The sequence below is a fragment of the Toxotes jaculatrix genome, chromosome 16 (genome assembly GCF_017976425.1).
Source record: "Toxotes jaculatrix isolate fToxJac2 chromosome 16, fToxJac2.pri, whole genome shotgun sequence".
NCBI classification, from domain to species: domain Eukaryota; kingdom Metazoa; phylum Chordata; class Actinopteri; family Toxotidae; genus Toxotes; species Toxotes jaculatrix.
The window spans coordinates 4816595-4842372 of NC_054409.1; the positions used below are offsets into that span (position 1 = coordinate 4816595).

Sequence of the window (25778 nt, forward strand, 5' to 3'; positions counted from 1 at the left end):
TAATACATGAAGGAGTTTTTAAGAGACAAAACACCCTGACACTTTCACTGAAACATTAAGACCCTTCAAAGTACAGATGAAAACATGGTTTTCATTTTATTTGCTCAGTTTTTTTTTTTTTTAACGGCTTTAAAAGCCCTTAAACAGTCCTTAAATCAGCTTCATATAGGAATTTATTATTCCCGTTAAAATCCTGTTAAAGTGCCTTAATTACATCTGCACTAATGGGTAAACTGATGGAATTTTGAGGTGCAAAATGACGGGATTTACTCTCAACAAACAAACCGAGTAAATGCTTCACAGACAACTTTGATGATGTGCCGGATTAGGAGGTTTTTTTTTTCCACTGATTTTACTGAAGCCAGATTGTAAAAACATCATTTACCAAATTCCCACATTAGCCTGACCAATTACAGTGCACAGTGTGTATGTGTTTGTCAATTCACGTTATTTACTTAGGAAACAAAAATAACCGTAAATTGTCTTAATCGTGAAAGTGTTAAAGCCCCAAAGTGCCCATAGATCTAGCTATCTATATCAAAAGTTTTTTAATGCTGTGAAAGATTTTTTTTTTTTTTTTTTTTGATTACCCGAGATTTGAATGTGCTGCTGCTGAATTTCTTAACTGACATGCTTGAGAACTTTCCCAGGTCAAATACTTACTGTTTACTGATAGGTAAGTCATCCATTAGCATGACCATTAGCATGAAAGGTCTGCACCTTAGTAGTAGATGAAGGATCAGAGCTGGGATTTGCACCATCAGCCTCAACAAGCTTGCTTTTTTCCACGACACTTCATTTCATTAAGTTGTACAGTTCTTGCATTCTTTTGCTCATGCTCATGCATTCACATGAAGAATCAGGTATACAAGCTTAACGGTGACTGAGACATACATGTGTTGTCACTGTTGTTCGAGTTCGGAGCTTTGTTGTAAAATAGTAATATTTACAAGGTTCACTTTTATTTGTGTTTGGGAAATGAAGATGCAGACGAGAAGGACTGCCTGTTTATTAAAAGGCAGGTCTTATTTTGAAGTTTCAGATTCAGGGTGTACAGGTGGATGCTGGGTGGAGGTTTTGAAAAGCTGTGTGTCCAGTACAGTGAAAAGTTTTCGGCTCATTAACAAATATCACAGTTCTTTCCATCTTTACCCTCACTAACCCAGATCTAGAAAAATTGAAAGAAACAAAACACTTTTCACTTCTGTACATTCAGCGAGGACAGAAATCAAATCTGGTCCTTAATCTGTGTTCAGCCACCAATAATCTCTCTTTAACAGTTTATGAAATACAGTTTTTCTGTAATGAAATGATTTCTTAAACCACTGATGGGACCTATGTTGACTGCAAACCCGGAGTAAAGAACACATAAAGTAAACAACGAGTTACTTGAATTAGAAATGAAACAATACAAAATAATGAATAAAATAATAATTTGCAGAGCTTCCACTCCCATTTGTCACTACTCCACAACGGACCAGACAAAATCCAAAGTATTTAACAAAAAAAAAGCGAATAATGCTGCACAACCTCTAGGCTTCATCGGAGAACAGACATTGGATCAGACTAAATCTTGGACACGTGGAACAGTTCAAACATGGTCTGACCCGTTTTTCCAGGTCTCCCCAGTACTTATGCAGTATCTGATTTGACCTGATAAATAACACGACCATTTTAATATGATTAAAATGAATCGTTAGTGTAAATTAAATGTAATCACCCAGGATCGTTACAGGACTTGTTTCCTGAGGTTTTTTAATGACTTTGTTTCATGTAGACACAGCTAAAACTAACAAATACACTCAATCTGCAAATCAACAGACTATATTCTGACTTCCTTGTAGCCCATTACAGTTTTATTAAACTGCATATTTGGTTACTAATTAAGTTTGTGAGAATCATTGTAAACTCATATGTCTTGTGCACAGAAAATGTAGTGGTTATTAACAAAATAACTTCACCTAACTGTAATTTTTGCACTTCAACTTGTAATTTTTGCACAATTATCATGGTTAAAAGCACAAATACTTACAGAACACAGTGGAATTTTTGATTCCAGCATCATAAGCAAACCAGTAACTCTCACCCAAAGCCCTCTGGTATAGAGGAGAAAACACTGTGACCTTTGTGAAACTGATGGAGTGATGGTGAATCAGAGCCACTGTCCAGCTCCGGCATCAGACGAGCCTGCTCAGGTTCTCTCATTCTGTTTGAATCAGGGACCTCCACTTCTATCCACCGTTCACCTTCGAGTCTTCGACATGACTGAGCCGGAAACAAAACACTTGAATCATTCTGACTTTCACTTTTACTTCACAGATATTGATGTTTACGTTTCTCAGGTGCGTCATCCACAGCTTCCTGCAGTGAAATGTATTACTCTCTAAACCTTATTTTGTAATAAAACATCACAAGTCAATTACAGAATTTTATTTCACTTCTCATCAGGAATAAAGTATTTTCCACCACATCTAGTAGATGGTTTAAGTAAAGCCTGAGCCAGAACTAACTATAAGTTTTATCAAAGCGGAAAGTGTTTAGCCTCCTCTTAAACACGGGAGAGGGTGTCTGCCTCCCAGACCCAAACTGGCAGATGGTTCCACAGAAGAGGAGCCTGATAACTGAAGGATCTGCCACCATTTGTACTTTTGGAGACTCTAGGAATCACAAGTAGGCACAGTGTTCTAGAAGGGTAATAGGGTACTGTGAGCTCTTTTAAGATATGATGGTGTCTGACCATTGAGGGCTTTGTAGGTCAAGAACAGAATTTTAAATTCTATTTTGGATTTTACAGGGAGACAATGTAGAGAAGCCAGTACAGGAGTAATATGATCTCTTTTACCCCTTCTGATTTGCTCTTTACCCACTGGCTTTTTCTGACAAGTACAATTTGTTTATTGAGTGCTTCCTAATAATGTTATCTAAGGGAAGCATATATGAGGTGAAAAGAGCTGGTCCAAGCGCTGAGCCTTGTGGAACTCCATGCGAACATGGAAGATTTGTTGTTGATGTGTACAAATTGAGATCGATCTGATAGGTAAGAATTAAACCGTTCTAATTCGGTTCCTTTGATGCAAATTAAATGTTTGTATCTGTGTAGTGGGATGTGACAAGTCCTTTGTCTGATGCAGTTACTAATGATTTAAAATACAAGATAGAAACAAAGAAAATGATTAATTTAAAATAACAAATATCACTTTAATAGCGTTTATTCAACATAGTGTGGGCGACTCGGGACCTTTTCAGGATCTTGTTATATCCTTGTACAAAGTGCCAGTGGGTCTCAAGTCATTTCTCCGGCTGTGGAAGTCGGTTTTTCCAACGTGTCCACAAATGCAGCATCATAATGAGTCCCTCTTCCTCCACTTCCCGGAAACGCTTAGTTTTCATTCAGCAAGATGGCGACGTTGACAGTGAGCCGGCCGCCGATCGCGGGTTTCAGTTTCGAAAACTGCAAGAGGTAAGCTGTTTTCCGTGAATGAAAATCAGGCCGGGGGAAACGGCAGCGCTTAGTTCATTAGGTTTTTACTTTTCTTTTGAATTCAGAGTTTCTGTTCAAAAGGTGTGTTTTGATACGGCTTTCCTAGCGATATGCTAGCTCATGTTGACTTGGCTTCCATACAATGACTCAGGCATTTTCCCCTCGGCAGTCACAGTTATTATTCACTTATTCTCTACGTTTGAACATTATACCTGTTTTCTCCTCGTAGAACAATTATAACTTGTGTTTATTTTATTTTATTTTGTTTTATTTTATTATTAGTAGTAGTGGTAGTATCACAACAAGCTATCTAGTATATCACAACAGGGTCCATAGGTCTGACACCACATGGGAAATCTTTTTAAATGAATTATTTTCAGCTGAACTCCTTTGTTGTAATTCTTCCGTTAAAGCCTGTGTTCAGATGAGACTAAGGTGGGTTTGATATGTTCATCAGAGGTTCGTTAGGTTAGGGTAACGCGGCCTGTTATAAATAAAGCTGTGCCTCAAGTTTACAGCAAATCATCACTCACTAAAGTAGCGTTGGGATAGTGGGAACAATGCATCAGATCGAAATAAAAGTGTCAGAATTGAAAATGTTTTTCTAAGAAAAGAGGGTATTTCTCTTTTCATAGCACAATCGGGCAGAACGAAGTGACCACAGCATCAGGGGATCAATACAAAAAGCTTAGTTCCCTGCACAGAATTTGATAAACAAATCTGTATCCGAGTCACAGCAAAACATGGAGGTGAGAATAATATTCAAGCCTGGAGGTGTTTTGCTTGGCAGCAATGCACTTCCTGTGCCTGTCCACTAGAAAGTAACAGAAGAATCCGCAATCAAAAGCAAAGAGAGGGGATGGGCAAACCAAATACAGATTGATTTATTTGATTTTATTAGATTTTTTTTTTTTTAGAAATGCACTTTTGGAAGGTGAAGCGACCAAAATGGGATGCAGTTTACCTGCTGCTCGGAAAACAGGAACCACCATCTGTGGAGTCGTCTTCAAGGTGAGCAACACAAACAAGACCACTTCACACATCCAGTAAGCTGAGCCTATGGGTGTGTTCACGTCGTTTAAAAAAAAAAAAAAAACAGGAAGTGGAGTAGGTACTAGGCGGTTCTAGTGGAACGATGATGAGCACAGTCCACGCTGAGTTTAATCTAATACATGGGGTGATTCTGTAGCAGGTGGGAATATTCACAGTTTCCTTCCTTCCTGTTCCTTTATAGATGATTTAGTCTAACAGAACAGACATGTTGACTTGCAGCAGCATGAAATACACACATCTAACTAATAATAAACCCACGTTGTCTTTAGCTTTTAATGTTACTGGCTGTCTGGGCTGGGATCCTGAAACTGAAGCCTCTAAATGGGATGCAGTCATCATTTGTCGTATTATTTACAGCTGTTGTTCCTACTGCGTCCTGTCAGAACAGAGGTTTCAGTCAGGCGGTAGTTGCAGGGATGGAGACACAAATGTTTGTCTGCATTCCAGTGAAGTATTTTTGTGCATTTACTGTGAAAGTATAGTTAGATGTGAGGGTTATTCTTCTACGTGTGAATAAAAAAAAAAAAACTGTTAGAAGAAGAGTTATTTTACGCTGCTGAAAAGCACTAACGCAGCTCGGGTCTAAATGTCGTCTCGTGTTTCCGTCCCCTCAGGATGGCATCGTCCTCGGAGCCGACACCAGAGCCACTGAGGGCATGGTGGTGGCAGACAAGAACTGCTCCAAGATCCACTACATCTCCCCCAACATTTAGTAAGTGATGCCTGCTCGGGTTCTCGATGCACGGCGGGTATTTATTCCTACAAATAGTGGCTCTAAGAAAAATACCTGGAAAAGAGTGACAGGTAATGTGGAGGTGATGGAGATGAGGTTGTTGTTGTATAACCCAGCATGCTGCTGGTGTTATTGTGTTGCTGTGCAGCTGTTGCGGAGCGGGAACGGCCGCAGACACGGAGATGACCACTCAGATTATCTCCTCCAACCTGGAGCTGCACTCCCTCTCCACGGGCAGGATGCCACGCGTGGCCACGGCCAACCGCATGCTCAAACAAATGCTCTTCAGGTAGTTCACACACACAGACACCTCATATTAACATATAATGTTTTTCAAACTGTAGGTAGATAAAATAACCACATTTGTAACAGTTTATATTCATTAAAGTAAAATAAAAACCTGGCAGATCAAGGTACTTGATGCAAAGAGTAGTAGCGACTCTCAGAAATGTGGATTATGTGAATAATCAGTGCCGCTGTGTGTGTGTGTGTGTGCAGGTATCAGGGCTACATCGGGGCCGCTCTGGTCCTGGGTGGAGTGGACTGTAACGGCCCCCACCTTTACAGCATCTACCCTCACGGCTCCACCGACAAGCTGCCCTACGTCACCATGGGTCAGTGTCACACACTACATACGCAATAAAGAAACATCTCTGAGGTCAGAGTGCACACGGGTTCCTCACCAAACAGCAGGATTTTTAAGGCTGTTGTGGATTTAAAAAAAAACTCAGATATATGATAACATTTAGCTATGGACGCGTTTGGACCGAGATATTTCCTGAGATGGACACGATGCTGGTGAAAATCCGATGTACTGAAACACAAAGTCACAGATATATTCAACATTGTGTCAGTTCAGGCAGAATGAAGACACCAAACAGACCCACAAATACACACAACCCCCCCCCTCTCTGCTGTGTCCGTGTGACCTCACAGGGATCAGTGTGTCACAGTTCTCTCCAGCGGACTTTAGAAAAATTGTCCAAATTGTCTTAAGTGTCACATGCCAGAGATTTGAGACGGGGACAGAGGTTCCACCCTCCAGCAGGACACTGACTCTCACTGTATACGGCTAAAGCTGAACCGGGTAGGGGAACCTTTAAAGGACCTGAACTGAGGGTCTGTGGTGAGACTTGCAGACTCAGCACAGATCTGGATCTCACAGTCTGATCTCATCCAGCATCTGATGAACATGCAGTTTTCAGGCCACTGATACATTTTTGTTTTTTTTCTTTTTTTCTTTCCCGAAGGCTCCGGGTCTCTGGCTGCTATGGCCGTGTTTGAGGACCGCTACAAGCCTGACATGGAGGTGAATCCACAGCTCACATTTCATTCCTGTAAACGTGTTTGATCATGCAAAAAAAAAAAAAAATGAGTGGACCTGACTCGCTGTGAAACTTTCTTCTGAAGGAGGAGCAGGCCAAGCAGCTGGTGCGGGACGCCATCGCCGCGGGAATCTTCAATGATCTGGGCTCCGGCAGCAACATTGACCTGTGCGTCATCACCAAGGGCAAAGTGGACTACATCCGTCCCCATGACGAGGCCAACAAGAAGGGGGTCAGGTGAGGACTCGAAAACTGTTAGCTGTAGTCAGATGTCACCCCAGATCTGTACGTCCACGTTTTGAGCTGAGTTTATTAACACACTCACACACTCAGACAGTTTTATTTCCTGTGATGGTCGATATCAATCTTGTGTTTTTAAAGATAAAAATCAGTGGTACACACACACAGCTGTAATCACACAGAATATATTTCCGGTTTGCACGTGTGCGTTTTAGTCGTACAGCACAGGAGGACGTGTATCCGTTGCGTCTCCTCCTCACGTCGTCACAGAGCATGTCAGGATAGTTCTCACTAACTTGCCACCACTTGGGGAAACAAAGCGAGTGACTAGCTGCTTGTTCTGTTTTTAAAGAGTAAGTGAGCTGGAAGCCTCGCAGCTGTGAGTACAGACCCAGTGTTGGTAGAGTGCAGACTTTTAACAGCCGCCGTCTCTCTGTCTCACGCTGAGCTGAGTTTACTGCTAACCCACCTTCCTTTCTTTCTTTCTTTAAAATCTAGCCGCTTGACTAGCTTAGTTTTAGCTTCAGTGACTAATGCGCGTGGCTGTGTCGTGTTGGGTTGTCGTGTTTGTGGCGTGCCGTGCTGACCAAGATGAAATGTGTGGGCAAAACTACATTCAGCAGGACTAAAAACTCATCGTCCCACCCGTTTTATTTCCTTTTAACTGTAGAACCGGGGATTACAAGTACAAAAGAGGCACCACGGGCGTGCTGACAAAGGTGGTGACCCCTCTGGACCTGGAGCTGGTGGAAGAGTCTGTACAGACTATGGATACCTCCTAAAAAAATACTCGTACGACGTGTTTTGTTTTTGCCGTGTGTCACTACCCCTCAGAATTTCTAAGACAAATGGCACGTTTTTTTCCATGGTTTACAATAAAAAGTGTTTGGGTTGATTCATGTTTTGTGTCACGTGTCTTTAAGTTGTCTGGCTTTTAAAGTTGTTGACAGGAGCCCTAAGGTCTGTAACTGTAGATGTAGCAGCAAAGTTTTAAAATCAAACCAGGGACTTGTCATAAAGGAGGATCTGGTCCAGATAGACCAGAGTCTGAGTCTGATATATAAATGATTTATTCCATATTTGTCAAAGCAGGATTCAATAAACCGATCTGGTGCCAGGGAGCAGCTGGAGGGTATTGGATGGCGACTGGATGAGGAGCCATTTCATTTAATACAGTTCTCATAACTGCTCCTAATGTGGAGCTTGAACCTCTGACCACTCGTTCCTCTTTATCTCATACACACCAGTATTTCCAGTATGTTTTCTCTTTCTGAGAATCTTTGGTCAAGTTCTGTTTGTACTGAACCGTAAAAGGTTGTCGACTTCAAAATAAAAGCCCTATGGACAGCTATGAGGCTGTCTTAACAGATTTAGATTCTTCACAAGCCACATGTCTGTGTGTGTGTGTCAGTGTGTTGGTTTTACTATGACTAAAGGAAACAGGAAAGAAATCCTTTAGCTTCCTAATTTGAATAACAAGCGAAGACTAATTTACAGTGATGTAAACATCATCTGCATCCACATTTTTTTTTTTCAGATTTGATTTTAAAAACACTTTTTACCACAAGAACAGGAAGCACTCCACACAGAGATAGATTTAATGTCACATTCCACGGTTGGTAAAAACATAATGGAGTGAAAAGTCACAATTCAATAAGTACAATACAACATGTAGATGGAGATACAGGATATAAAGCTGTCGAAAGATGATGACATTATCTTAATTATCTTAATACAAGTTGGTTAACAGCTGTTCTGTGTGGCACCGTGCATTAGATGTGTTCCTTACATAAGAACATCTTGAAACATATTCCGGTTTATCTTTCACAGCATCTCATTTCTACGGTGTTTACGTTTTCACAGTAAGAACGGTCTATATTTGCACATAGAAACAAAAATCAGAAAGCACGACATAAAACTCGAATGGTATGCAACGTCTCTAGGAACAGTAAACGCCCTCCACCGTGACACAAACGTTTGTTCTAGTCAAAAGATGGTTTATTTTTTTTCCTTCTTAGTTAAACTTAGACACTGTTAATGATATGTAACATATAAGTACTTAGGCGACGTACAAATTAGGAGAAAATTCAAAAGATAGTGAGTTAACTAATGAAGAGAAAGTTTGTGAGCAAAGAACAATGAATCAGTTCAGACACTGAGAGAAGCCAGTGAGAACAAAGACAAGTCCAGTCCTTTTTTTTTTTTTTTTTTTTTTTCCCTTTCCCAAATGTCCAGACCACTGGAAGCCCAGAGCTGCTGTGGTGGGTGATGGTTTCTTAGGCCTGTTACATGAAGATCACAACTACACTGGTCTTATTAACCAGAATTAACACTGTGATCCGGATTTAAAGGGCTTCTGCAAATATTTAGTACTGTTCTTCTTAATGTTGGGGAGTTTACAGCCAGATTTAAAAAAAATAAGGATTGGTCAGAACTGAAGCAGATAGCCTGACTTCAAGCTCCAGAACCCTCCTAATCCTATTTCCCACCATACAACTGGAAAATGTCATTAGACTCCCCCCCCCCCCTCCCTCTGACTCCATGATGGATCAATAATGGCATCTCATTATTACAGAAGCAGAAATTAATGTAATCAGGTCTAATATTTGTCTTATCAATAGGGGGGGGGGGGGGGGGGGGGGGGTTGTGGGGTTCTTCAAGCTCAAACTTTATTAAACTTCTTCCTGTTGACATCTAGTAATAGTACAGTAGCCTGGTAGGACGCACCTCTCCATTTACCACATTAGCCACTGTGAGCTCCACTGGCTCTGTCCAGCAGATGGCGACAACGTGACAGTGGTGAGATGACTGGAGGATAAAACTGTGGCCACTTCTGTTGTATATTGTCCCTGCTGAACGTGCATGTACACTGAATTTAAATGTTTCAATTTAAATGGGTGGCAGCCATCAGTCTAGTATTTAGCGTACAACACCACCACTAAGGTTTACGCCACTACATAAAAGAAATCAACACCTTTGTAGCGCAGGACCTGACAAAAGTGAAGATGATAAGAGTTGGATTTATTTCAGGGCTTGTTCAGGGTTCTCTTCGGTTGGCTAGGGTTTTGTCTGGAGGATTGTCTCAAGTCTGGATTCTCAGGGTGTTAAAACACTGGACAGGTAAGCAAGAGTAAGAGCTGGTAAGAAGACTGTGAGTCAATAGGCCTCGAGCTTTAAAACCTGAAAATAATGGGAACATTAAACGATTATGTTTGAGAAACTGGGTCGAGACACGTTCAGTCACCACCACAGTCGCTCTGGCTTCCATACAGACGACCTTCTGCCAGAAATAAATATACAGTATGTATCACATGTTAAAGCTGCTTAGCTCGTCTCCGTCACACTACACTAACTGCAAGCAGCTGAGCAAAGCGGTATTCTTCAGAAATCACTTTCAAAGAGATGTGACTCAGTAATCACTAGTAAGTATTTACTAACTGTCCCTTTAGACCCCGAAATTGATGGTAAAAAAAAAAAAAACACTTATTATAGATAGACAGATGATAAATATTCAAATTGCCCAGCTCTGCTGCATATGTTACCTGAAACACAAGGCATGAACTTGGAATGCAACCCCCCCGTGGAGTTATACAAAAAAAAAAAAAAAAAAAGACACAGCTCTCTCTATCCTCAGCTAAAGAAAGGGACAGAGACGCAGTCACTTCTCAATTGAACAAGTGTTGTTTCATAAACTTTACCATGAGTGGCAACGTCGCTAAAGCATCTCTTGACATCCCTCCACGACAGAAAAGAAGTGGCACTGCCTGCCCGTGGACAACAACGCAGTCCACCTGTGCTCGTTTTCATCTCTGTTGAGATGAGGGTGTGGGCGAAAACGCTTTTCTGCGAGACCAGGCAGAGCTTACGTCGAAGCGGTTTGAGTGTTTTCCTCGGGCCCGATGAGGAGGAGGAGGCTTGGAGCAGGAGGTGGCGCTCAGGTGCTGGACGTCCACATGTGCATCTGTTTGGCGATCTGCAGCACAAAGACGATGTCCGGCCGCTGGTCTGGGTCCGGGTTGATGCACATGCTTACCAGGTTCCGCAGCTGTGGAAAAGTGGGCCTGTATTAAGTTTACCAGTGTCACTCAGTGGCAACAGTTGAAGACATTCTGCATGCAGTGGGGTTATGTGTTGCTGTACCTTCTCAGAGTAATGGTCCGGTGGGAGGGGAGGGTAATCACACTGTTCAATCTTCTGGCAGAGGGACAGGAGGTTCATTTTGTCCCCATAAAATGGACTCTGCAGAGCTGCCATCTAAAGGAAGAGGAGGGGACAGGCTCAAATCCTCTCACTTGAGAAGATAAAGCACCAAATTCAAACATTCACTGGCGTTTTACTGAGCTTCTAACCACAACCACACTGCGATCATCAACAAACTGAGTTTGCTTGCTTGTCAGTAGCTGTTATGATTCCACTGGCAGTGATTTCAGGACTGCTCATCCGTGTCCAAACCTCATTTTCCACAGTCAAGAGTGAACTTGCTTAAGGACGATTCAAAATGAGGACAGAAGAGGCTGGGGTCGTGAACCCTGAGTCGGGACTGTCAGTCACATCATTAGCATGTTGTCCATTCCACTCCCTCAGTGAAACTGTTATGCAGCCAGAGAATAAATTCTGCTCAGTCTCTGATTGGCCTGTCGAAAACCTCCAGCATGCACTGAACACAGAGACACAGTCTCCAGAGACGATCTAATGAAATCTAAGGACACGTGACTAAGAATGGGAGTTATTATGTTCACAGTGGTGGCAGGAATCTATATGGAGAGATGTTTGGGAAAGGAACTTTCTGTCAAATTGAATTAAACGCAATACATATCACAAGTTAATCTACATAGACGTGAAAGAACACTATTCTCATTCTTAAAGACATTTCTAAACGGAGGGTATTATGCTTCTGCAACGTTACCAGGGTGTGCTTTTTATAAAAATATTTTTTTCCATTGAAAGGCGACTGCTTCCTTCCACAGAGGATGTTGCTCCTTCCCCCCCCCTCCATTTCCTGTCTCTATCAGTTTAAAAAACAAATACCTTCTGCTAACAGCCGAGATGTATTGTGGCCACAGTTAAGTTCCACATGACAAAAGTCTACATAGTCAGGTGTCTGTATGAACACTGAAAGTGTTTCTGCGTGCCGTGATCCTTCCCCCCCGTCGCTGGGACATTTAAAGGTTTCGTCCTAACGTTCTTTCAGTGTAAAAGACAGAGGACCAAAACCACAGTCCTCATTCTGTGTAAAACCACATTCTAAGGTTTATTTGAAGCTAATTTGAGCCCCCAGCCTCCAAGTAGGGATCTTCCAAACTTACAGTCTCTTTAGTGCAGAAACTTAGTGTTTCCACACAGTCTTTATTTGCTGCAGCTGCAGTGGACAGATAGCGATCCAAAGAGAGGGGAATTTCATCCTAAACTCGATTTTGACTAATTGAGACGGCTGAGGCCTCACGTTAACCTCACATACACTTTGGAAATATTTTGGAAACATCACTGGAAAAATGATTAACTTGTCCCTTAAGTGTCTCAAGCTTAGTGGGCCAGCGTGCACGATACCAGGGCTTTGGTACAGCTAAAGAGAGAGAGAAGAGAGCTGCGTTTTGGAAAGTGACTTACTTCATACAGAAGACATCCCAGGGACCAGATATCGGACTTAAAATTGTATCCGTTCTCATGTATCCTCTCAGGTGACATGTAGTAAGGTGTCCCCACTGGGAGAGAGGAGAGGAAGAAAAACAAAAATCAATTCTAAAAAGATTCAAATCAGAATTTGATTTATCCGTTCGTGATTGTTGTTCCTTACCGTGGCAAAGAAGTCCAAATCAAAACACGCACCAAATAAACACCTGACATATTATTAATGAGAGTTCATTTACTGTTAGTTGCAGTCAGTATCAGTAAAGTTTGAGTAGTAATCTATTGTTTTGCATGATCTGCACCTATGTAAAGGGCTACTGTAAAAGACGAACATTCATCCATGTATGTTATGTATGTACATGCGTGAATGTGCTTTACCTAAGGAATGAGCTGCAGTGGTTTTAGAGCTGAAGAAGCGGCCTAACCCCAGGTCACCCAGCTTTACCTCCCCCGTGGCTGTTATGAACACGTTGGCTGGTTTAATGTCTGTTCACACACACATTAAAAAAAAAACACACACATATATATATATATATATAAAAGAAGCAAGAAGTTGAGAAATAAAAACATGAACGCAAAACGGATGAGAAGATGTTTGGTAGAGCAGAGGGATGAATGAGAGGATGAAGTATAAATGATAAAAGTGTAAATGAGGACGGAGAGGCGGGTGGAGTAAACGTGTGAGTAGCTGTTTACCACGGTGCATTACTCTACGTGAGTGCATGTGCTCCACAGCACTGCAGAGCTGCACAAAATATTTCCATATAGTCCTCTCCGGGATGAGCCGCCTCTTCTTCTTGAAGTACTAAAGAGGCAGAAGATGGAATTGTTAAACTTACACACAAGTGATTGACTAACACGTAGTATTTTTATTCCTGAGTTTTGGGCCACGTGTGTGCATTTGATCTGGGGTAAGAACAGGAGGCATTTCTGACCTTTATCATCTGGGAGAGATCTCCAGCATCTGCCAACTCCAGCACAATGTTGAGCTCGCTGTCTTCAATAAAGGAGTCTAGGTATTTGATTACATTGGGGTGATTCAACTGCTGCAGTGGACAAACAGGGAGACAAAAGATTGGAGACATTTTTGAATCCATCGCACTTAACACTTAGTTTTTACAACAGCTCCGGCAATGAACAAGTACAACTGAAAGTGATAGTATGTATAGTGATGTATCTCTAAAACAAAGCTGGAAAACTTCTCCACAATATCAGTTTCTCACTGAAAACAATAACTTGCGGCTGATCGGTTTTACCTTCAGTAAATCGATCTCTTTGATGCAGTCCTGACGAGCTTTGGCATCCATCATCTCAAAGATCTGTGGTCACAAATATATAAGTAAATACAATCAGTTAAAAACAAAAAAAAGATGTTTAGTTTACAATAATATACAATTTTTGCTTGAAAAATGACTAAAACAATCAATTTTTTTCGATTAATCGACTAATTGTTGAAATTCTAAATTAAACTACATGCACTGTGTTACTAAGAAGTGCATCTGTTTGAATTTAGAATAATTTAGAATCTTTAAAGTCGTAGTCTTGAAGCGGTGTAAGACACACTGCAGAGTAACTGTACCTGGACTTTCTTGAGCGCGACCAGCTGTCCCTCCAGCAGGTACGTGGCTTTGTAGACCTCACTGAACTGGCCCCGGCCGATCTTCTTCTCTATGCGGAAGTTTGCCAGAGTGCAGCAGTACTTACAGCTCGGCATGTTTTTCTGGACAACAAAACACCGGAATGAAAGGGTTTAATCACGGTGTGTTATATAGAGCTTAGCTGCATCAAATAAATAAATCTCAAACACTGCTGCTGTTTATTTCACAGATTCTATTGGTTTGGGCTGGACCTCACCTTAAAAAAAAAAAAAAAAAAAAAAGATTTAAAAGCTTTGACGCTTCAACAGCAGCGAAGCACAGTGTCATCTGGTCGGTAGCAGCCCTTCCAAGCCTGGGACCAAAGCTCTGCTGAGTGCCATTCTAGTTCTCCTCTCTTTATCCCACTATCATACAGTTTAGTTGCAAAACTTTCCACACCATCGAACTGTATGCAGCCCTTTCTAAAGCACCGGTGACCTCTGAAGCATGAGACGTCATCAGTGACATGGTGTAGTTCATCTGACGCAAGCTTCAACACAATGTATTGAACCATGTGTGCGTCACAGGAGTGAAACCTGCCTTATGTGCCAGCCTACTTCTTGGCCAGGAGCAGTGACTTCCTGGAGTCTCTAGGACTGGTTGCCTGGCAACCGCATGGTGAATACAAGAGTCTAGGAAGTTACCGCACCAGGCCAAGATTTTTTTGATAGATTTTTTTGTCATATTTGAAATTCAGACAAATAAGGACATCCTACCTGATCCTCCTGACCGGGTATCTTGTAGAGATTGTTCTGGTTGTCTACGTCGGGCTGGTTGTTGTTCTGTGCTTCCATGGTGACATCACATCCACCCACGACTATAACAAGAAAGATGACAGTTAAAACTTTCAATTTACAGTCATACCACATTTTATTTTACAGAGCATTAAAAAAAAACCACAACATTTCTAAGAAAAGTGATCAGAGGCAGGTGACTTAGCCAGAGACTGCCCCACAGAAAAAAAAAAAAAAAAGTGTTATAATTTTATAAAACTGGTAAAACTGAACGCTTTCACGGCTGGGCCACTATGATTATTAAACTCCAGCCAGAACAGCACAGATAAATTGCATGGGAGCCCCGTATCAGAACATAAGCAGAAAGCTCTCAGAGAGCACACACACACACACATCCTCCCAGGATTCAGAACTGTTTACATGTGTCAAAGATCTGGATCTAGATCTACGTCCAAAAACAATACAGCAGTGTTGTATTCAGGAAAACAGCAAAATCCTGTGTGGGATTATCACAGGATATAGATCTATTGTACAGTGGCCTCATAATGAATTCAGACTTTCTGCACTACCATATTGGCCCATCACACCCTACCACAATAACCAGTAATGCTATAGATAAAAGAAAAAAAACTGAAATCTCTCATTTACAAAAGTATTCAGAGCCTTAATTCAGTACTTTGGAGAAGCCCCAAGATCCATCAGTCTGGACGGGAAGCATCCGTGAACTGCCATCTTCAGGTCTCTGCACAGATGTTCTATGGGGTTTAAGTCTGGGCTTTGGCTGGGACACTGAAGGACAGTCAGAGACTTGTCCTGAAGCCACTCCAGTGTTGTCTTGTCTATGCGTCAGCTCGCTCTTGTGCTGAAAGTCAGTCAAATCTCAAACTTCATGGGCTCTGGAGCAGGTTTTCTTCAAGGGTATCTCTGTATTCGGCTTCTGTCCAGCGGATTCAGTTTTTGTCTCATTAGACCAGAGAATCTTTTAACTCATGCTTTGCATTCTTTGTCTCCTCCCTGATCAAGGCCCTTCTTGATTGGTTTCTCAGTTTCACCAGACAGCCAACTCTAGGAAGAGTCCGGGTTGATTCCAAGCTTCTTCCATTTCACAGCTATTGAGGCCATTGTTCTCCTGGGAACACATAAGAAATGGGCTGCCCTTATCTAGGTCTTGCCACAATGTTTTATCACAGAGGTCTACAGAGAGTTCCATGGTCCTCTGGCTGGGTTTTAGGTTCTGACATACAGCGTGAATTCTGGGACCTTTTATACACAGAGGTGTGTCTTTCTCAACTCTTTCTAATGATTTGAATTTGCCACAGACAAGACTTCAAACAAGTTACAGACACATCTCAAGGATAATTACAGCAAACAGGATGCACCTGAACACAAATCTGAACTGACAACACAGGATATGAATACTTTTAGAAATAGATTTCAAGTTTGGATTTGCAAACATTTCCAAGAAACTTGTTTTCATTTTGTCATTACTGGTAACTGGGTGTCAACTGATAGGGGGAAAAAAATGGCACCTTTATCATTTAAGTTTAGATCTACAATAGAAAAATAAAGTGAAGGGGTCTGGATACTTTCTGATGCAAGAAAACATTAATTGAGCAAACAAACAAACAAACAAACAAATAAAGTTTAATGGTCTCTATAACTGAGTTATAACCATATAAGTCTACAGCCGTGCCACCTACTCTGTGAGGCTCGGACACAGCAGCGCTCTGAGCTAAAGGCTAAAGTCATTTCATCATCATTATGTCGTCTGATAACACACAGAAAAATACATAAATGAGTCCAATTCTGTTGTGTATACAGTTGTATTAAAATATAGCACGTGTGACTGCATAGGCCAGGGAGAGACTGAGCAGAGGTGTAACAGCAAAGAAGAGAACTTTCTATTATCTCTTCACTGTGATGACTCACTTTAAACTTTTCAAGTCTTATAGTGTAAACATAGTGTTAACCACCTCAATGTTTATTGCCCACCTAAGCTAAACGGGACCCATGTTGTTGTTCAGGCACAAGTTTCCAACACATACACAGCAATCACGCCCCTCCACTACTGGAATTCTGAGGCCAATACCACAAACGCAGATGGATGTGTGAATCAGAAATAGCTTGTTACACTTTCAGCGAATCAGCTTGTTACACTGTCCCCAAGAGGCCAGAAAAAAAAAAAAAATCAGTTAATGGGTGGGTTAAAAGAATGTTGGACTTCAATATGTACTGACAGAATAATAATAATTATAATTTTTTTCAGTGCGCTCAAACTATGTAGCATTTCTTGAATTTTTGTGGTCCCCTGCCTAAAAAAACCCACTGTGCCACTTTAGCCTCTAGTTAATGTGTGTGAAATGTGAATGTGCTCAGGAAACATCCAGGGGAAATATTTGTGGCAAAAAAAAAAAAAACCCTGCATAACTCAGCTGACCACCTTCGCCTTCACCAAGAGGACAAATCTTTTTTTGTTGAATTTAGCGATTCCACAACCTGCTCTTTAGTTCCAAACTTTCCACTTTGGCCCCCAAAAAAAACAACAAGTTATAGCAAAGGATAGCAAAATGCAGAACACACAAGCATTTACATATTAAGCAATAATGTCAACTCATAACTGCCAGCAAGCCTTACAGAATAAAAAAAAAAAAAAATGTAATGATAACAGCTTTTAAACCACCTCAGTTACACACAGATACAAATGCGGTGAACTAACTAGCTGAAGCTTGCTTGAGTGCCTGTCGTGATGACTCATGATGATGGAGACTTTGCTCCAGTTTTAACTGGACATGCGAAGGCTTATTTCCCGCCAAACGGATCGCTGCAAGCAAGTCACAGAGCGAGCTGATGCGTAGCTGCACCGTTCGAGTCCCTTCTTGCGACTGGCTGAGTCATCCGAGCGTAATACTAATCATTCGAACAGGGACGAGCTTTGAAAAATGTGTCTGTAGCATTCGTATGTTCTCAACCTCGTTAACATCTGTGATTCACGCTGCCAAGTACTGAAGTATTGACGACTTGTTTTGACCACAAATAGCTGCTAAATATCGAAGCTGGCTCGTGCTGCAACTTGCTCCCTGTCCTAAAACATTACAAGCATTATTCTCACAACACCCCCCCAACCTCCCCCATCTCTGATGAGTCAGTTTTTAAGTACTTGGCTGATTATATATGTGCTAACTTGTGCTCACCTTAACTTGCTCTACTTCCCATTAAAATGTCAGCAATGCCAACTGGGCCTCAAACCATGACTTAGGTTACACCACGGGAAAACCTATCTGTGCTACGTACATACATACGTCAGGCTGCTGTTAATTGTGGTAATGAGGGCTCTGCTGTTGTTGGCATTCAAGGCTAGGAAATCTCTCAACATAGGGCCTGCCTGACTGTACAGCCTGGGTCTCATTGGGCCTCCCGCTGTATGGTTTTCCACCAAAACTCTGAACTGAAACAAGAAAGAAAAAAAACACTAACACCCTGAAAAGAATAAAGCTTGCCTCAGATTTATGATTTTTTTTTGTTTGTTTGTTTTGAATTCAGTGATTCAGTGGTCCATGAGCCTCCTTGTTCTCTCTCTGGCTCTTGCACAATATTTCAGCCAGAAAAAATTGTACAATACATTTTGGAACAGGGCTCAGTTCCAATCCCTCCCTGTGAGCGCAAACCAGCTCAGTCTTTCGTGTGGATGCAAGGGGGAGGGAGGATGGCTATATTAATGAAACGCGGCTATATATTACCCAATAGGCACCGCAACAGGCTATGACAAAATACCTTCCAAGAATCAAGACTATATTTAAGAGAGTTCAACAGGCACTGTGTTCCCGTCTAACAGGCTTAGTGAGAAGGTGGAATGAGTGACTTTTGGTGTGTGGGGCTGTGTTTCTCCAGGAATTTTACAGTAAGAGATGACTCCTTCATTTAAGTCTCATATTCAACAACCTGTTACGAAAATGAAACTGAAGTTGGGTTTTCATTTTAGAAGCAAACGTTCGCGTTTCATTAGAACTTGGCTTGTTTTTACCTGCACATCTGTTACACATTCTCAGTGTCTTTAGACACAGTATCACTGACCAGGTGGAAGTCACAAGTTATATTTACTCTCATTACTATAGCACCACCTGATGACCACGGCAAGTGTCCCAAATCAAACACACCTGCCATGTTGTATGACCGACAGATGCACGCTTCTGCTTAACAATAAATGCTAAAATACTGATACTGGGTCCTCCAGCCGTGACTTCTCTGTTTACTTCCATCGGTGAAGTGTGCAACACCTTTCTGCACAGCTCATTCAGCTCAGAACGTTTGAAAACTCAGAGAGCCAGAGGAGTCTGAGTGGACTCTTTTGCATTTAGAAAACTCAAGCAGAAGAGAAGCTGAATTTAGATGAGATCTTGGGAGGACTTGCACAAGACTCTATTAAGAGTGATGTTCAGACAGATGTGCGCAACAAATGACTGTTGTAACTTACTGTACTGAGGACAGAATTGACCACTACAGTGTTCCCCCACAGCTGTACTTTTCTGCGCTGCAGTACCAATGCATATATACCTGGTAGCATAAATATTTTTCTTTAATTCAATAGTTTTATCATATATAATTATCATCACCATAGAACATCAGTAATAAAGCTTTTTTTTTTTTTTTCTTGGTTAGACTTCCCCATCTCTCTTTCCAAATTCTGAATAATAATACCAGGAAAAAATAGTGACTAAAGCCAAAGCTTAAGAGGTGCTTTCCAACGATGCTGCTCATGTCTTCTCATTTCTGTTGACCCTGAGCTACTGACCCTGATTTGAGGCACAATGTCAACTTGAACCTTGTTGAACAGCTGTTTCCTCTTCCTCTGCCACGATGAAAAACACTTCTGTGACTCTGAAGAATGCTACAGAAACTTCCAAAGGTGTGACTGTAAGTGCGAATATGTTTTTTGCATATGGGTGCTAATGTTGTGATAGACTTAGCAGCCGGTGCAGGGTGTACCCTGTCTCCTGCCCAAAGCATGTTGATATAGGCTTCAGCCCTGCTACAGTAGATGGTTAGTAATCTGTCCACTGCAGTTAGAAAGATAATACCCAAAAAAAAAAAACCAACATTCCAGTGAGTCAAAGGAACATTAAGCAGAAGCTTTAATGGGAGACTATCAGTTAATGCAAAGGGTTCCCAGGTGTTTCTGTGGGGAGCAACACACGTATCACAGAGAGGACTACCAGCAAGCACCACAATAAGAAACATCAAATTCTACTATGAAACAAATAAAAACAAGTTTATGTTACCTGTTAACCCATTTTATCACACTATCATGTCTTCACACCCACCAGACAGCACAGAGTGGGTGTTTTACTTCAGCTTCCTGCCCTCTGAATTCTCTATCTGCCACCAAAACAGAGACTGTCAGGACTGTCATTAAACAACAGAATAACCAACTCAAATCCTTCCTCCTACTAATTTATACAGACTTCACCCCACACTCCGGTTTGAATGTTTGAGAATCACAGCTAAATAAAGGCTGATGAACCGTCAAATAGATCCTTTCAGGCTAAGAAACTAAACTAGAAAAATGAAAAGTCCCTTTTACACATTCTGGTTTGCATTCCCACAGCATCTGAGGAACCATGAAAGATTAGGGAAATTAGTCCAATGGCAGATGGAAAAAAAAAAACTATGGCATCTTTTCAGATGCAATTTGCACATGAGGAAACAACTACAGCCCAAATGATACAGGATTTTTCGCCAATGTTTTTTTTTTTTTTTTGGACTGGCTTTTAACACCAAAACTAAATGTTAATATATTCACATTTAGTTTTGTATATATCTTTTTGAACACTTTCAGTTTTTCGGCTTTTGAATTTGAAATCATTGGCACACAAAACAAAGACCCTTTTCAGTGGTCTCATACTTTTTTGGAGTCCACTGTATAAATAAAATTGATTTGACTTTCTTGACTGCAAAGGAAGCTCCAAACTCTAAAATGCTTCAATGACACATCTGCAACCTGGCAGCACAGAAGATCCAAACAATCACCACAGTTTCAAGGTGTGTAAAGGAACACATCACTGATGTAGAGACTGGACTCCGTCATCATGAACAATGTTGTGTTTAACACAATTTCTACAAGAGCACAATACTGTCGCTTCTAATGAGCCTGCGACACACACATTATGTCCCTGCCTCCCAGTGGGTAGAAAGGAGAAGCAAATGTGTAGTTAGAATCACATGGTGAATGCACCATGGATGCCAACCGAGGTCAGACATTGCAAAGCAATTGCAGCAATTTGCACACAGAGGCCTTTTTGGGAATGAATGACTCACCACTCCTTAGCTTTCTAAATGAGAAAGATTGTTTTGAATGGCAGAGGACTGAGAGTGGTGTGTCTTCGTCTAGGTAACTGTCTCTGCTGGTACCCTAGGATAAACAAATGTAAACATATAACTCTACTATTTATTCTCAGAAAGCACAGGGTTTTCCCTGCATGTCAAACCCTAAGGCAAACCTTACTGTGTACATCTTCTCTACCACCACAGCAGCAGGCCTTAAAACCTCTGACACACTAACGGGTCAATATGCCGACACGCTTCTTTCCTATCAAAACCGATCACCTCTATTACCCACAATACAACTCAACTGTCAAAAGCTCAGTTGAAGATCTGGGTTTTTTTGTGGTGTTCACGGGAAGAGTCCATATGAAAACCCCCTTCCTCTGGTATTTACTACTTCTGACGTAGAAATTTTCTGAAAGCTCCGAGTTCACGAGTTGTGACATGTTTGCTGACATTTTCAGCAATGGCAGAGGCCACGGAAGTCCATTTTTCGTTGAATGGCAAATTTATATATTGGAATTTTAGTCTTTCGTATAGGCCTATAGAGTCTTTCTTTGTAATTTTCTAAAACAGCTGAGGAAAATGTTGATATTCCCAACAGCCCCATCATTTCCTGTATTATATTACCCACACATTAGCTTGCTAAACTGTTAACCTGCAAAGAATGACAAGAGAACAATGAGGAGTCTTTTCGGTAGCCATGTTGCTGTTGCCTAACAACAACGACTTAACTGCATGAACGCCAAGCATATCGTATATGCAACCTCCCATGTTGTAACCACAAGCTCCATTTGCACATGTAGCATATGCTAGTAGCCGTTAATGTCGCCTAGAGCCTTAAATGGAGATGAGGACCAAGCTATAGAGGTCTGGAAAGCAACCTCCTCTGCCCATACTTCGCATGGAAGACTGAGCCACCAAGTATCACAATAATCAAAGTCTATTATTTTGATACTGATAAAGGACTGTCTATGGTAACATAATGGCAAACACTCAATAAACAAATTGATGATCATCACATAATAATATGGAGTATTATCACCTGCTTGACTTTCAAATAATGTTCTCTTTGTCCATTTTACTCACTACTTTTATATGATGCTGTTAAAGAGAATAAACGGTCCACATGAATTTCAGCCCAGCCCGTCTTCCACCTGTCAGCAATCCTGAAGTCTGACATTAAGGTCCTCTAGATGTAAGTTAGTGTAATATTTCAATCTTAAAATCCCTTGTATAACATTTATGCAACCAACCTCCTGCTTTCCAAAGCTGTCTTTTTGAATTATAGTGTCTCCTCTTCTAGTACAAAATATCCAAACCCAACCAAGTTCCTTGTTCTCAGCACCAAAATATCTCTTTTGTTAGTCATCTCTTGGTCTTTCAACTTCCTTTCAGACACTTTGAGATCAGTTTCATCTTTCAACAACACCACAGCCGCTTTATTTAATGAATAATGTTGGGGCTTGTCAGGGCACTTTTTTTTATTTATTCTTCATATTTATTGTGAAATGTTGAGTAATTTACAGTAAGTTATCCTCCCTATTCATCATCTAACAAAATACTGGCTTCAAATCATTTTAATGTAACTTAATAAACGTAATAAAATTTAATTGAATTCAATTTTCTAAAAACAGTCATATACAAAGAGTTTGACTTTGTTTAAGGCCCAAAAGTGAATTGAATTACAAATAAACAAATTAAACCGATTTCTCTACTGAAGAGAACTGTGAGTTATTTGTGAAAAAAATGTCTTTAACTTGGCTAATCAGATTTCAGCAATTCATCACTTAGTGAATACTCAATGCTACGTACTACCCTTTTACATCAGCCCACATATGCCAGAGTATCTGCACACTTTTCCAAATACAAATTCCATGACTTTTAACACCTTTTACTTATGGAGCCCCCAAACTGGCACTGAATACATTGATAAATAATACAGAAAACAATACCAATTAGTGAAATAAATATAATGGAGTGTAAAAATTTAAAGATTTGTGTTTTTCCTTTTTTGGGGGGATTTGGATGGATTAATTGTTGGGTGTCATTAAATACCATAATGGCGATTAATCCATGAATTGTTGGCGCTCTAGGATGTAGCATCAGTGATGCAATTAAGAGGACTGTGTGGATAGCCAGCTTACCTGAAAACACTGGTAGCTTATCACGCAATGCATTTTTATTTGTTGGGTTTTTTTTTTTTAAGCCAAAAACATAAAGAAATAAAATAATTAACTAGACTTAAGAATCCAGAAAGATTGAATCAAATATTTTGCTATTTTCTTCACATTTTCAGATTTTTATACATAAACACATCATTTTCATTCAAACATTTTTTTTTTTTACTAAAGATACCTTCATTTTTTTTGACACATTTTTTTGTGACAAAGATTTTGGAACATTTTAAAGTGGAAAAAATGAACTCATGAGTGCTCTCTGGTGGACAAACTATGAAAGAGTAGCAGATCTTTGACATCTGTACTGCAATTTGTTGTTATTTATTAGTCAATATAAACAGAAATACTAATAGATGTGTGATCATTTCAAATCAGTCAATAACATTGCCAATGGTGAAGCATATCATTTCTTTTAAAAACAGGCAGCTAAGTTTAGTCTACAGCTTAAAGTTGGTACCCTTTCACTCTGAAACACATTCTTCTTTAAAAAAATTTTGCAATATCATGACCACAGAAAGCAACTACCACCTACTTAACAGAATGTGGGCTGCTGAACTAAACTCATCCAAACAAATCATTAGAAAGGGTCATTTTAATAGAATATAACAACAAACAAACAGATGAAGCAAAAACGAAATGGTCAAAGCAGTACACAATAACAGCAGAACAGCATCCATAATACTATTCAGTGAGGACGTGTGAAGACACGGCTTCCTGCTGGGTGGGTACTAACTAACCAGCCGTCCCAGTCACACACAGGACACTGGGTCCCTGTCACAGCTGACACGTGACTAATTTTAGCCAGTTATTTGACCTTGAATGGCCAGGCATCCTCATAACCACAGCAACCACACCTTCAACGCCACACACCCCATACTGCGGCCAACGTCTCCCCACCCCCACCCCTCACCCTCTTCCCTGCTACCACGACTATTTCATGAAATGTATGTAATCTTCATTTTATACCCACAAACACCCATAAACCACACACCACTAACACAAACACAAAGCATGCTTTGTCGCTGAATTAAAAAAAAAAAAAAAAAGCATCATGTTAACATGCCATTTTCCTGGTTGGAGGTGTGTCTGTATGTGTGTAGCAACAGTGCACTACTTGGTTTCTAAAAGTTGTTTTACACATTTTTTAAGCCACAGCCCATATCCAGTATCTTATTAAATAACCTAAGAAGAAACGAGAAAGTGTCACTGGGATGTAATTAAATGTTACAGTGAATCCAAATTTCTTTTTTTTTAAGAAATATTTAAAACTTGTCATTTTGAGAAAAAAAACTACCCATAAAACTGCAGAAGTTGCCAATATGTTGCAGTGGTTTCCTGTTATGAAAGCACCCTACATAGAGGAAATAAATATGTCAATAGCTCTATTATGTTGAGATAAACATCCCTTAATTTAATTTCGCTAAGGCTGACAGGCAGCCCAGTGTTGAAATGACCTGGCAGTGGCCACATGTAAAATGAAAAATGTGACCAACAGAACTGGAATTGAATTCTTTAGTCTCAAGGTTAAGTTATTTTTGTCATACCTGGCTACGAGTTTTTGTGTCCTGGCCTGACTCAGCACAGGCTACTCTCAGCTCTTTGTTGAAAACCGCGAGAAAAAAAAAGAAAACATAACATACTTAAACCAGATAGTAGGAATCAATGCAGCCTCGTTTCTGTCCCAGGCAGCGGGTAAATATCATTTCCATATGGTCGCCCAGAGCAGTCGGCTAAAGTTGTTGTTGCTAGCTAGGTATGTGCTAAGTAGGTTTCCCCAGCTATCCAGAATGAGTAAACACCGCTGCACCCTGGTCGGGGGAGGCTTTTCTTTCTTAAAAATGCGATACAGGCACACAAATAAATGTCGACAAAGATGGCTCAGGCATGAACTCCAAACACTAAAGTTAACTGTTTTTTTTTTTTTTAAGCGTGTCATCGATGGTTGGGAAGACGGCTGTTTACAGTGAGCGCTGCATGTCTTACCTGAGGAGGAGTCAACAATGTCCTGCTTATTTGAAAGCTTTCAATAGTTTCCACGAGTTACATTGGTCCGTGTTGTTGTGCATGTCCTCACACCGACAGACAGACACCCCCCTCCCCCGAGTCTCTCTCCCTCTGCTCTGTGTGTGTCTGAGCGTGTGTGTGTGTGTGTGTGTGGTTTGTGCCGCTGCTGCCACGCAGGCTGCTCAATTGAGTTTGCAGAGACAATTTTGAGGAGGGATACTTCAAAGTCTAAAACCTCTGCATAGTAAAGTGGTGGTGAGGTTGAGCGAAGTGCGTGTTGAAAAGTAGGTCAAACGTCGCAGCTCCCTCTCTTCTCGCTCATGCCCCCCCCCTTCCTGCATGTGGGATGGGGCTATTGTTTGATGATATATGATATGAGAGTATTTATACGCGTGACAGAAACTGTAAGAAAAGTCAGAGTCTGATCTCCTGCAAGCCACAGCCG

At 40.9% G+C, this 25778-nt stretch overlaps 2 protein-coding genes and 1 long non-coding RNA gene across 7 annotated transcripts; 1 reads left to right on the forward strand and 2 right to left on the reverse strand.

The window, feature by feature from the left end:
- Positions 1–1607: 1607 nt before the first annotated feature.
- On the reverse strand, positions 1608–16082 carry LOC121195064. Its single transcript, XR_005895435.1, has 3 exons — positions 16071–16082; positions 6219–6224; positions 1608–1745 (listed from the first exon to the last, which is right to left on the reverse strand). It is a non-coding gene; the product is annotated as an uncharacterized LOC121195064 (long non-coding RNA).
- psmb7 (proteasome 20S subunit beta 7) lies at positions 3390–7731 on the forward strand. 2 transcript variants are annotated; one of them, XM_041058247.1, is made up of 9 exons: positions 3390–3460; positions 4399–4492; positions 5149–5246; positions 5416–5556; positions 5766–5881; positions 6518–6576; positions 6678–6829; positions 7185–7211; positions 7503–7731. In XM_041058247.1, exons 1-9 carry the CDS (start codon positions 3399–3401, stop codon positions 7612–7614), a joined length of 861 nt encoding a protein of 286 aa, XP_040914181.1. In that variant the 5' UTR covers positions 3390–3398; the 3' UTR covers positions 7615–7731. The 2 variants fall into 2 exon arrangements, with proteins under 2 accessions (XP_040914181.1, XP_040914182.1); XM_041058248.1 differs by lacking the exon at positions 7185–7211.
- Positions 8417–25557, reverse strand: nek6 (NIMA-related kinase 6). 4 transcript variants are annotated; one of them, XM_041058242.1, is made up of 10 exons: positions 25313–25557; positions 14814–14914; positions 14040–14180; positions 13717–13779; positions 13396–13506; positions 13157–13265; positions 12839–12946; positions 12440–12534; positions 10973–11086; positions 8417–10877 (listed from the first exon to the last, which is right to left on the reverse strand). In XM_041058242.1, the coding sequence occupies exons 2-10, from the start codon at positions 14889–14891 to the stop codon at positions 10767–10769; spliced, it is 930 nt and encodes a 309-aa protein (XP_040914176.1). In that variant the 5' UTR covers positions 14892–14914; positions 25313–25557; the 3' UTR covers positions 8417–10766. The 4 variants fall into 4 exon arrangements, with proteins under 4 accessions (XP_040914176.1, XP_040914177.1, XP_040914180.1 ...); XM_041058243.1 differs by lacking the exon at positions 25313–25557 and adding an exon at positions 24970–25244; XM_041058246.1 differs by lacking the exon at positions 25313–25557 and adding an exon at positions 22406–22426.
- Between the last annotated feature and the right edge of the window lie 221 nt (positions 25558–25778).